The sequence below is a fragment of the Perognathus longimembris genome, chromosome 19 (assembly GCF_023159225.1).
Source record: "Perognathus longimembris pacificus isolate PPM17 chromosome 19, ASM2315922v1, whole genome shotgun sequence".
NCBI classification, from domain to species: domain Eukaryota; kingdom Metazoa; phylum Chordata; class Mammalia; order Rodentia; family Heteromyidae; genus Perognathus; species Perognathus longimembris.
In genome coordinates, this window is record NC_063179.1 from 27,285,747 (window position 1) to 27,298,372 (window position 12,626).

The window sequence follows — 12,626 nt, forward strand, 5'->3', positions numbered from 1 at the left end:
CTGTGCTTGTACCTACACTATGTCTATATCTTATCTGAGTATATTGGAAACCGTGTATACTGGTATTAGAACTAGGAAATTGAAAGGGAATACCAAAATCGAGAGACACAGGGTAAAAAAAGACAAACAACTACAAAAGCAATACTTGCAAAACTGTTTGGTGTAAATGAACTGAACAACTCATGGGGGGGAAGGAAAGGGGGAGGGGGGAGGGGGAATGAGGGACGAGGTAACAACAGTACAAGAAATGTATCCAATGCCTAATGTATGAAACTGTAACCTCTCTGCAATTCAGTTTGATAATAAAAATTTAAAAAAAAGAAAACTCTTGCAGACTCATACAGAAGTGTGCTTTATTAATTTCTCAGTAATTTCTTAATCCAGTCAAGATGATAATGAAGACTATCAATTAGCATCATAATAACACAGAAGAAAAAGTAGGTAAACAAGTTTGCAAGAATATTCCATTGCTATTCTCATTTTCTATCTTGTAAACAAAGAACAAAAAATAAATCCCATTAGTTCATTGTTGCTTTGTACAAACATGATGATGACTAAAAAACTAAGTTTTACTATTATTAATATTCCCTAATAATATAGATTGCTCTTGGAAATTATTTTTTCATTTGGGGTAAATGCCTTCTTCCTCAATGGACATCATTCCAAATAGAAGATCCTACCTGTGAAAGTCTCAGAAGAACATCATTTGTGAGCACATGGTGATGTTTCTACAGAGGAAATACCTATAACTCAATTACGGGCTAAGTATAGATTCATATTGTTAATAGCCAGAGACATTAATAGATACAGGAAGCTAGAGAGTAAAAGGAACAATAAAACAAAGGAGCCAGAGGACAGGTGTAATATCCTATCTGGTTACATTTTGACAAACATCCTGTTCACCATTATCTGGGAGTTATGGTTGACTACAGTTGAATCTACTTCTTGGTATAGTGGCCAACAGTTCTCCAACAAGAAATTTCCCTTCTTTGAGGGTTAACCAGAGACCTTTCCATATCTAATACCTGTGGTTTCAAAGACACATTAAGTAAACCCCTCCATATTCCTCTGTTCCTGAAATGTGCCTCTATTTCTCAAAAGTTCCTGAATTTTATAGTTACCACAATATTTAATCCCTACCCATAAAAAAATGCCTACAACCTAGGGCATTTGACTGCTTGGTTAAGTTGCCTTCACTCAATTTCCTTTAAGGGTGTATTAGTGCTTTGCATTTGTGTTTGCTCCAAATAAAACTTGCTGTGCTAGAATTCTCTGTATGTCCACATCTGAGACTTCCTTTGACAAGACCATAGCTGTCTCATTTCAGTTATACTTAAATTTTGATGAGTCAGCATCTATTTTCCTTATACACCCTCAAATCATGGAAATAACAATCCAGTGTATAATATTAATTAGAACCTTATTGAAGTCTGGGACAATGTATTTTGATTACAATGCAGTGGTATAAAAGAGAGAAGGATGTATTTACTTGTAGGAATATTTCAGAGCATGAAATATGAATCAAAAGTCTGAATTCTGGTAAATTTATCATAGTACAACTTTGGAAAAATGGTTTACCCCTACTCTTTTGTTCTTCATTTCCAAAATACAGATGATAGTTGCAACCTTTTACACTTTCTTAGCTTACAATGAAATTGTAAGCCAGGTGCTCATGGCTCCTGCTTGCAATCTTATTTAGTCAGGAAGCTGAGATCTGAAGGTCACTGTCTGAATCCAGCCTAGTCAGGAGACTGTGAGACTCTTTTTTTTTTAATATATATTTTTATTATCAAACTGAATTACAGAGAGGTTACAATTTCATACATTAGGCATTGGATACATTTCTTGTACTGTTTGTTACCTGTCCCTCATTCCCCCCTCCCTCCTCCCCCTGTGAGACTTTATATCTAATTAACCACCACAAAGCCAGCAGTGGAGCTGTAGCTCAAGTGGTAGAGTACCAGCCTTGAGTGAAAATGCTAAAGGACAATTCCTAGACACTGAGTTTAAGTTCCAGTACTGGTTCAAATAAACAAGCAAAAACAAACAAATACTGTGTATGTTAAGTTCCTTGCATGTTGTAAGGTACAGCATTAAGCTGTGTCAATGTTTCTTACTGTCTTGATCTTTGTTCTCTGGAAGGCTGAATCCTACCATATGAATATTGTGGATGGGAGTTCTGGCCAAGGTATTATAGTAGAGGGAAAGAGGGGAATCAATTTTCCTCTCCTTCCTTGGTGTGTTTCAGTTTAGTCACTAACTCCATTCTTCTACATGTGACCAGTCCACTGCTCTGCCCATTTGCACTGCACCCCACTGTGTAGCTCATACTCACAGTTAACTTTTTCAGGCTTTGGAGTAACCATGGCCTATCTCCCCACTGTGGCTTTACCTAGATGCTAATTTGACCTTTTCTTGTTTCCCCTAAGAACATTGTGAATTCTGTCTTTGGGAAGCCTGCTTTAGTTAGATCTTTTGTATGTGCTACTAGTTTATGCTGGACTTGGACTTCCATAAAATAACAATGAAGACTTTATTTGGAAATGAGAGCATCTTTCTTGACAAATTATTTAATAGATGTTGGAACAAGCTAATGCAAGAACTTCTAAATGCAGTGGGAAACTTTTTGGAACAGTGTTGGTTTGTTACTCTGATTTAAGTGCTACTTTGAAGGCTGGAATTTATTTAGATGGCATGGGGTAGTGGGAAGGAAGGGTGGAGTTCTCTTCTACATTCATAAAACAACAAGATCATATCCACAACATCAAGATGAACAGACAATTGTGAAGGAAGTAAAACAATGTGGATATAAATAAAGAGGATTTTGTCTTTAAGAAAGTTTTCATGGAAAGAAAAGCAGTGGGTGCCCACAGATGTCTTTGCTATGTTGCCTGAAAACTGTCAGCATGTTACCTAAGATGGCAAAAGGGACTTGGGAGTTATGCTTAAATTAAAGTCATTGAAAGTGCAGCCCAGTGTAAAAGGAGAGATCTTTAAGAAGACACAAGTGTCAGAGATGGAGAAGGAAATGTGAGGATGAATCAGTGCCAGCAGGAAAATTTGAAGATATGAACCTAGATGGCTTTGAAGATGAAGAAATTGAACATGCATCAAGGAATGCAGCAGTGTCTCCATTCTCTCCTACAGCCTCCAGAAGAAATGTCCTGACAGCTCCTTGTTTTTAGGCCAATAAAATTTAGGAACTGAAGAACTGTAAAATAGTAAGTCTATGTTCTAAACCAGTGAACATATGACATTCTGTAACTCTAGCAATAGAAAATGGATAAAAGAGTAGTAAGGTGGATTAAGTGAGGTAAATTGAGACTGGATTTTATTTTAGAGGCAGCAAAAGAATAACCAAATACTTTTTAACACAAAATTCAGTTTCAGAGCCAAGTACCCATAATTCCAGCTACTCAAGAGTCTGATACCTGAGGATCATAGTTTGAAGCCAACGTAGGCAGAAAAGTCTGAAAGACTGTATTTCCAATTAACCAGCTGAAAATCAGGACTAGAGATATAACCCAAGTGGTAGAACACAAGTTGTGAGGGGGAAAAAAAGTTATGAGGGAAAATAAGAAATTAGAGCTCAAGACTCTAAGTTAAAGCCTACCAGTGGCATGGAGGAAGCAAAACACAAAACAATAACCACCACCACAACAACAACAAAAAACAAATAAAACTCCTCAGATTCAATTCAATTGACAGGACAGAGTGGATTAGAGGTTGCACTCAGAGTGGAAATAAGTCCTTAGTAGTAGTAGAAGCATAGATGGATATGTTGATAAGACTTTAGATTAACCATGGATTCTATGAGTCAGTAAGAGATTTCTAAATAGAAGCAACTGATCAAGAAGAGCCAATGGAAATTTGACAAGATGGACCAACCAGAAAACAAATGATGTCATATCTCAGAGCCTTAATGTTGTGTTGTAATATGGACATAAAAATTATCATATGAGAAATGTGCCCATTCTGTCAAAAAGATTTTTTATATTCAACATTTCAGGATTGAATTATATGCATATTAATATTGTAAGTAAACATCATAGCTTAGAAAAATCTGTGGATTGTTTTTCTTCATTTCACATCTGGGATTTAGATAGGCTCATTACATCAATGTATATATGAAATTGTGACTTGTTCCTCCTTTTTCTCTCTTTTTTTCTTTTTGTTATTGTTAATATGTCATTCTTTTCTTTTTTAGAGATTATGAAAACCTCAAGGAACCTTTTCTACTATAAAGACTGCTTGTTTTGGGCTGGGGATATGGCCTAGTGGCGAGAGAGCTTGCCTCGTATACATGAGGCCCTGGGTTCGATTCCCCAGCACCACATATACAGAAAACGGCCAGAAGTGGCGCTGTGGCTCAAGTGGCAGAGTGCTAGCCTTGAGCAAAAAGAAGCCAGGGCCAGTGCTCAGGCCCTGAGTCCAAGGCCCAGGACTGGCAAAAAAAAAAAAAAAAAAAAAAAGACTGCTTGTTTGGTAAAACTTAAAAACAAAAACAAAGTACTTGAGTCATTAGTAAACTATTTCATATTTTGCACAACAAAACAAGAACAACAATTTGGGTTGGAAAAGAATCCTAGGTCACATATGTGTAAAAGCCAATGGCAGTCACTGGTCAATTAAGCCACTCTCTGCTCTTCTGAAATCTCTACTGTTTGGACTGCACACTTCCTGAGAAGTGAAGAATGTTGGCATGATAAGGCAGAAGCTCTTTATTAACTCTGTTAATACCACCTCCCTATATGGATAAAACCCAATTCTTCTCATTAATCATATATTTCTAAGATATCTTCACAAAAACTTACCAATGCTTGACTCCCTGAAGCAGAGCTAAACTAAAATAACTAGTACATGTCAACATTAAAAGCACCAAATAGGGGCTGGGGATATAGCCTAGTGGCAAGAGTGCCTGCCTCGGATACACGAGGCCCTAGGTTCGATTCCCCAGCACCACATATACAGAAAACGGCCAAAAGCGGCGCTGTGGCTCAAGTGGCAGAGTGCTAGCTTTGAGCAAAAAGAAGCCAGGGACAGTGCTCAGGCCCTGAGTCCAAGGCCCAGGACTGGCCAAAAAAAAAAAAAAAAAAAAAAAAGCACCAAATAATTGGATGACAACAATACATTAAATCCAACCACCAATGAAGTCAAATTTGGGATTTGTCAATACTTACATGCTTTACCACTTTCACTCACTCTTCTTGTCACCGTTTCAACTTTCCCTTCTACCATGTGTCATACTAAAGACATACAACCTTAGCCAGTGCTCTGATTTAATCCTCTAAATTGGACATAACTTTGCCTTTCTACTGTGGTTCTCAAAGTCCCATTAATAAAAAATACATATTTGTACACAACAATACTATATTTTGCATTTAAGTAATTGTTTTTATGAAATATTCAGAGTCCAGACTGGCAATTCCTTTCTCTAATTCAAAATGTTGTTCCTTTCGGCTTCTAACCCAGAGACAGCATTTTGACACAACAAAGACATTTGCACCCCTCTCTTCCTTGTTCTGTAACAGGAAAAAACAAAACAACAACCAAAAAAATCCCAAACACTAGGCAACCAGAAAATACAACTTCCATGCCTGGACAACCTGAGGCTAGAATCCTTGTATACAAATCAGACGCCCTCTAGCCACCCCCAGCCAGCCCAAAGGGACAGAGCTATTCAGCAGATTCCTCATATCCATTGTACAGTCTCCAGTCAACTCTAGTTAAAAAGTTTGCGGTGCCGCTTTGCTCAGTTACTAGTGGGCTGGAGGGGGTTGGAGGACACCAGAAGTAACTCAATTCTAAAACGCATAAACTTCTTGCGGGCTCCCTGGCCAGTCTACCTGGAGTGCCCAAAGTGGATAGGCGCCTCCCTTTCTCCTCCTCTCTGGCCCATGGCGCTGGGCACCTTCCTCCTGTCTCCTAAGCCCCGATCCCCGCGCAGGAGATGCTCAGTGATCAGCCAAAGCGCTCACCCGTGAAGAGCCAGCAGCAGGCGACAGCGACCCCTGGGCTGGCCCGGTGCGTGGGGGCCATGGCTGGAGCGTCGGGTCCGGGACGCGCTGGATCCGCGGGCAGGACGGGACTGGAAGGGACCTGGCAGCACCCCGCGGACGCTGTGCGCTCTAGGCCACTAGGACTGTCCCTGCCAGTCCTGGCGCTTGTCCCCAGCCGGCCGAGCCCCAGGCGACACCGAGGAGCGACTCCTGCGTTTCAGTCGAATGCTGCTAGGTTTTCACATCCCAGACGGATTGCCACATCGCCCGCCCCTTCGCGCTCTTGGTCTGAACCTGGCAGTCTCCCAGGCTCTGTCCGAGATATGGACAAATAAAGCCAACTTCTTAGGTCCGTGTTTAGGCTAAAGTCCACGGGCTGCGAAGCAAACCTTAAAGGGACATCTGCCTTTCATTGAGAGGGTGATCTCGCTCTCCGTGCCAAATCCCTAAGGTGCTAGGAAGGCAGGCAAGCGCTGGACCTTCACTGGGAGTCGCCGTCCCCGTGGCTCCGCCTTCACACCCCTTCTCCAGGATCTGGGTGGGAAGGGCACATTCAAAATGCTGCAACTCTTTAGCCCTTAAAGGGAGGCTGCTTTCCCCAGGTCAAACTGCCCTGCCCAGGACCGAGGGAGAAAGACCGGCTATGGAAGTGACTTGATACACCTCTTCCTTGGCCCGTGGACACTCGAACTTCATCAAATCTTGTGGTCCTCAAGGGAGGAAGGAGGAGAGGGTGGGAGGGGGATCCTCACGATCCGACGCGTCCTACTAGGGGCTTTCCTTTCCATTTATGAAGGGTTTACTTTAAAAAGAGTTCTGGTTAAGGATGGTTGCAGATACGATTTTCTTTGGGAAGATTAAGGGGGAAAAGAGAAACAAGCTGTGGAGGGCTAAAGAAAAGGAGGGGAGAAGAGGAAGAGGGGGGAGGAGGGTAGGGAAGCAGTTCCCTTAGAAATGGAATGTGTGTGGGCTATTTTGTTTAAGCTAGGTTAGGATGTTTGTACACTGAGAAGTGAATCTTAGAAGAGCCCAGGATACTGTTTTATTTTATTTTATTTTATTTTTGCTACAAACGTTTATGAGTAAGTCTGCTTGGAAGTCCTTTTCTTAGCACTCCTCTCTGGGAGGGCCCAGGTGCAGAGGGCAGAGGGCTTGCTTAGGAGTTTGCTTCCCTTAATGGTGAGCTAACAATCTCCTTTAGCTGAATCTCTTTCACACATTGGCTTCCACAGCTATTGGCTATTTTTAAAGCCATGGTGCCTTAGTGACACAACCTGAGAATTTCACAAAAGAGAACGGAATGGATGAGCGAATTTGTGTGCAACTGAGTTCACTAAGTTCAGTTCAGCAAATAATTGAGTATCTCTAACAAAAGAAGGACTAAGCAGGACAAGAGTGCCACCCAAAGGTGGCCTCACTGCCCAGAACGGAAGAAAGCGAGAAGCAAGCCCACAGGAAGAGCTGAATATATTGCAAATAGAGGCGTGTACAACTAAAAGATGGGAAACAAATACTAAAGTTTAATGAAGGTTTAAAAAAATAGGGTGAACAAGCCAAGAGTGGTGGGTAATATCTATAATCGCAGCACTCTGGAGGTTGTGGGGAGAAAGCTGTCTAGACAACATAGAGGAACTCAAAATCTCAAAATAAAAAATAAATAAAAATATAGTAAGCAGAACTGAAAAGTTCAAGGCCATCTAACATCAGTACCTTTACCCATAGCAAGTAATTCTTTTTCTATATTATGACTGATTTATTACTTTGTAATTTTATTAAAAATCTTATTTGCCCCTGCTTTTAGCTTTAATAATGTATTCTTTTAACCCAAACTTCAAAATTACTCAGAACAAACAAAAAACAAAATCCAAAACTCTAGAAAAACAATCCTGTATTGGATCACAGTTCAGTCTCTTTAAACAATACTCGGGCCCCCTTACTTGACTTCAATTTTCTCATATTTTCCAAAGGGAGATTTTTCTCTGTATATCTTCTCTTTCCATATATGTCTTCTGTTTCTCACTATGATCCTGTGTATCTTGTCAAAAAATAATTGTTGAATAGTGCTTGGGTATTTAAAAATCACAATATGTAATTTCCCAACAATATCTCACAGTCATTTTTCTTGCATATATGTGGTATTCCAGTACACTAATATGCATCTCACTAGAAGAAAATGATTATAAAATGTCTCATTGAAATAATGTAAGCTTAAAATATGTTTATAGTATGACTGAGGCTATCATTACTGAAACCTTTTCCCTTCTTTATGGCAGCTAACGCATATTTTCAATTTTAATATTTGCATCTCTATTAGGACTTAAAATGTAATGATCAAAACCATTTCTAGACAAACAATTTAATTGCCATGTCTGTTATAAATCTGATGGCAATATTCATTATCTTTCGTGTCAAACCAGTTCAAATGTAGGCTGGAAAAATTGCTATTCCTAGAGAATTAATTTTAGAATAGGTGCTCATTATCTGGACTGCAATAAATCTAAATACAGATCAGTTGTCATCCAAGTTAGTTTTCTTTGTTATGCTCTGACTGATAGGAATACATATTGTTGAGTAAACAGAGTTATAGTAAAAACAAAAAGTCCCCTGGTATTACAAGTTGATAATTAAACAAGTATTCTTGGTAGAAAATATTATATAAACTTTATACAATGTCCTTTTCTATTTGAAGTGAGATCTGATCTGATCAGATCTCTTTTAGGGTTTGGGTACATGAATGAAAATTAGGAGTACTATATGCTAAGATGCTTAAGACTGATGAGAATTTGGCAAGTACAATTTATGAAATGAAGACACAGCAGTGGGACTATTAACCAATAAAAAGAAAAAGCATTTCCTTATATTTGAAGTATATTAGAATGTAGTCCGATATACTGAGTAAAATATCCAAAGTTTTGGAATTATATTTCTATACTGAAGTTCTGGGACTGAAATGTGGAAACTTTGGTGTGGGGAAGATAATCTAGCTTCTCAATAATCTAGTCCTCAAATTTAAGTTTAAGATGGGAATGAAAATTGGGCCCTCATCTGAAGATCAGGTCAGATTATAGTCATTTGGCATAACTCACAGGTGGCAGTTAGTGGTCTACACCTATGTTATTCTTCTAAGTCATAGAAAAATTGATATTTGATAGACAGTAGACACATTCAGCCCTGTGTGTAAGTGGTCCTGTAGGAACTACTGTAGTTTGAAGGCCATGATAAGAAGTATCTTAGTGTTTATCTAAAAATACCCAAATCAACTCCTCACCTTTAGAATACATAGTTCAGAAGGCAACATTATGGTAAAGTAATACCTGTAATATGCATATACATGCAGATATCAGAATATAGTATAACATAAATTTATTATAATATGAACTTACTATTTAAATAAACTAGCTCTCTAAAAGACATTTTTAAACAAAAGGAGAAATTTTCATTAAGAGTTTGTACAGAAGTGAGTCTTGAGCTTTGCTCTTGAGTTCTTCGGTTGGAAAATGAGTCTTAAAGCTATAGAAAGAAGGTACTTACACCTGAAAAAATGGTGCCAACCATCATAAACATTGTTTCACAGAGGAAACCTGACTTCTTATATGACAATTTAGAAAATAATGTGTTTTGTTTCTTTAAAGGTCTTTAAAGTTCAGTACAAACTTTCAAATAATTTTTAAGGTAGTAGCAGAATTTGTTTGACCTCACTTTCCAACCATGATGAAGATTTTCAGGTATGCAGAACTGTCGATAACTGCATCTGTTTGTACAGAGATTTCATAAAGTTAAAAAAAGTGAATTTCAACCTGCAAATTCTCAGGGAAATGTACTCATATGTTTACTCATAGGGCTAATCAATATGGGCAACCCAGGTGGTTGACTTCAATAATTTAGTTCCTTCTCCATTTTGGGTGCCAGAGTTGTGCTCTTCAGAGGCAAAAAAAAAAAGGAAAGAAAAGAAAAGGAAAGGAAAGTTATTTTACTGAAAACTCTGCTGTCCATTAATTTCTTTCACTTGTAACTGGAAACAGAAAATAAGTAGCGTTGTCCTCAATTTTAAGCGTGTTTCATTTTAAGCCAATTAAGTCAAGCAGTCTAAATGAGTTTTTGCTGTTATACCTTCAAATCACATGAACAAAATAAAGTCACAAATGTTGGGGAGCTTGAAGTTCACCACAAGCCAATCATTTGTTTTCTGTTATTGCGTAATGTTCTTATGTGCGTGTTTTTTCACTTAAAATATTAAATAGGTGTGCCTCCCGCCCTATTTCCTGAGCAAATCTGTGCCAGAAACCTTGTCCAAAGACATTTGGGCAACTGGTACTGAAAAAGAAAAAGAAAAAAGAAACACTTGATTTCAGAATACTGGTGAGGTTTGGATCTTAACATTGCAGGAAACTTCCTTTGGCAGACTTCAGTATGAGTGACACACCAGAGTTGCAGCGAGGAGGCTGTGTTAGGGTGGTACCCTGGCACGAATACTCCATTCGTGGCACTTTCTGACTCAGAGTAACAACCACTGATGAGCAGAAATACTTTTGCTGTACTGTGGGTCCCTTAATTTAAAATATGAATTTATGACGTCTACGGCATTATGTATTCAAGTCATTCTACATTGTTAGAGCAGGATGATTACCTTATTTTCCCTCAACCAATTTCTAAAACAAAATTAAATAATGTAACTTGGCTCTAAAATCCCAGGGTTGCAACAAATACACAATTCATTAGTAAATGAAACCAAGAGGATATGTATTTCTTGCATCAGGACTGTTTCACTACATATATACGTGATAAAATATCCTTTGCCTTTACCAAAAAAAAATTAAGGGAAAAATAGTCTTATTTGATTCAGAAGTAGCTCCTAATTTGTTTGTTTCATAATTAGACATTAGCTTTCATGGACTAAATCTGAATCAAGGTAATCAATTACTCATTTTTTATATTGTGGCATCTTTTACTTGTTTCCTGAAGTGACTAAATTTGATATTACTTTCATTGTAGAAAAATATATTATAGTTATGAAGCACTTTGTGAATGGTTTCCAAGAAGTACGAGTATGGCTATTTTTAATAAAATTATATACACTTCCTAAATAAAGCTGGGAAAGTTCATTTGTCTTCAGCAACATAACACCAACTGTCAAGAAGATTCATCTTTAGTAAATCTTTAAACAAATTTAAAAGATAACTATAAGGACATTCAGCATAGTGACGAAAGAAGTTTTGATACTCTAATTGGACAACATATAATAAACATTACGTATTACTAAAGTTATGTTACCAGTATTGACTATTTTGAGTTTCGGGGGTTAAAAAGTCATTGCTGGCATGATAAGCATTTGTTTTATGGGGAGCAGAATGCTTTTAAAGATCCTGTCTTTCAGAGGAGAGCTTGAGGATATCTTCTCAATAAGTCCAACCATGACAAATTAATCTATACTCAGAAAAGGAAAGCAAGAGTAACCCAGGAGTAACCTGGAGGATAGAAGCAGAGGCTGGGAGTTAAAGAACACTAAAGTTTCTAGAAAAGACTGAATTTTGTTTTTAATAAGAGTCACAGAAAGTTATGAAATTCTTTGGACTAAACCCACAACATTCATGCATACTATGCTGCTCTAAGAATAAGTAAACTATATCATTTACATCAGGGCTCAGCCATTTCATGGTGATCCAGCTATGATCTGAATCAGTGTACATAGAATTACCTATGAAGTCAACATAATGTTCATCACCTAATTTGTAAGATCTTGATATCTGGAAGGGTAGTGGTGGAATAGAGAATTCAATAATTGCTTTCTCCATTGCACGTAAGTGTTTAGATGACTGAAGAACCAATACTTCAACGACTAAATTGAGGAAGAGCAAAGACAATGATTCCATTTTGTTTACAAAAAAAATACATTTGATTACTCCAGAAAAACTGAGTAGTTAAAGTACCTAGAAATGAAGGCTGGAAACACATTGTTTTAAACTCTCAGTTAAGCAACACCTGACTGTTTGCATTGGTTCCTCTGAAGGAGGAGACTCTGCCACTTGTGCCAATGTGCCAATGAACGAGATGAGCAGTGGTAATGGTCAGGAAATGAGTTTTAGTCAGTGTTCTCACTCTGGGAAGAACAGATAAGTGGATTCAATGACAATTGATTTTATATTTGAGGACCTAAGAGGAAACAAGCGCCTCAAAAAAAGGGAACTACAAGGGCAGTAGAGAAGCAAAGGTTGAAAATTTGCACAACTGGGGTATTTCATAGCCAACAGAGTAGGTAATCTTGGTTGGACTATGGGCTGTCTGATCATCACCTCATACTATTTCTAACATCCTCTGGGAAAATCATGTTTCAAAAGTAAAATTTGGTTCTCATTATGAGGTAATTGTTCCTGCTTAAGGAGTTGATTTCATAATGGGGGTAATGAGTTCTGTTAGGCTACTGTTGTTTAGAGTCTTACATCTCAGTTCCTTGTCTTAAATTTGTTTACCAATTAAATCTATTCTTCCTGGAAGCTGAGTACTGTGGAAGAGAGTGACGCGGAAGAAAAATTAGTTAAAGAGGCAAAATGGAATAAGAAGGGACAAAGTAGAGTTAATCAGACCAGTCTAGATCCAGCTTCAACAACCAGATATTTATGTTAATCTCTT

At 38.1% G+C, this 12,626-nt stretch overlaps 1 protein-coding gene across 1 annotated transcript in view; it reads right to left on the reverse strand.

Annotated features, from left to right (window-relative positions):
* Itga1 (integrin subunit alpha 1) overlaps positions 1–6,502 on the reverse strand; it is a 139,790-nt gene extending 133,288 nt beyond the window's left edge. Inside the window, exon 1 of the mRNA XM_048368185.1 lies at positions 5,979–6,502. Within this exon, the coding sequence (XP_048224142.1) occupies positions 5,979–6,039 (61 nt within the window). The 5' untranslated portion in view covers positions 6,040–6,502. The remainder of the gene's footprint in view (positions 1–5,978) is intronic.
* Between the last annotated feature and the right edge of the window lie 6,124 nt (positions 6,503–12,626).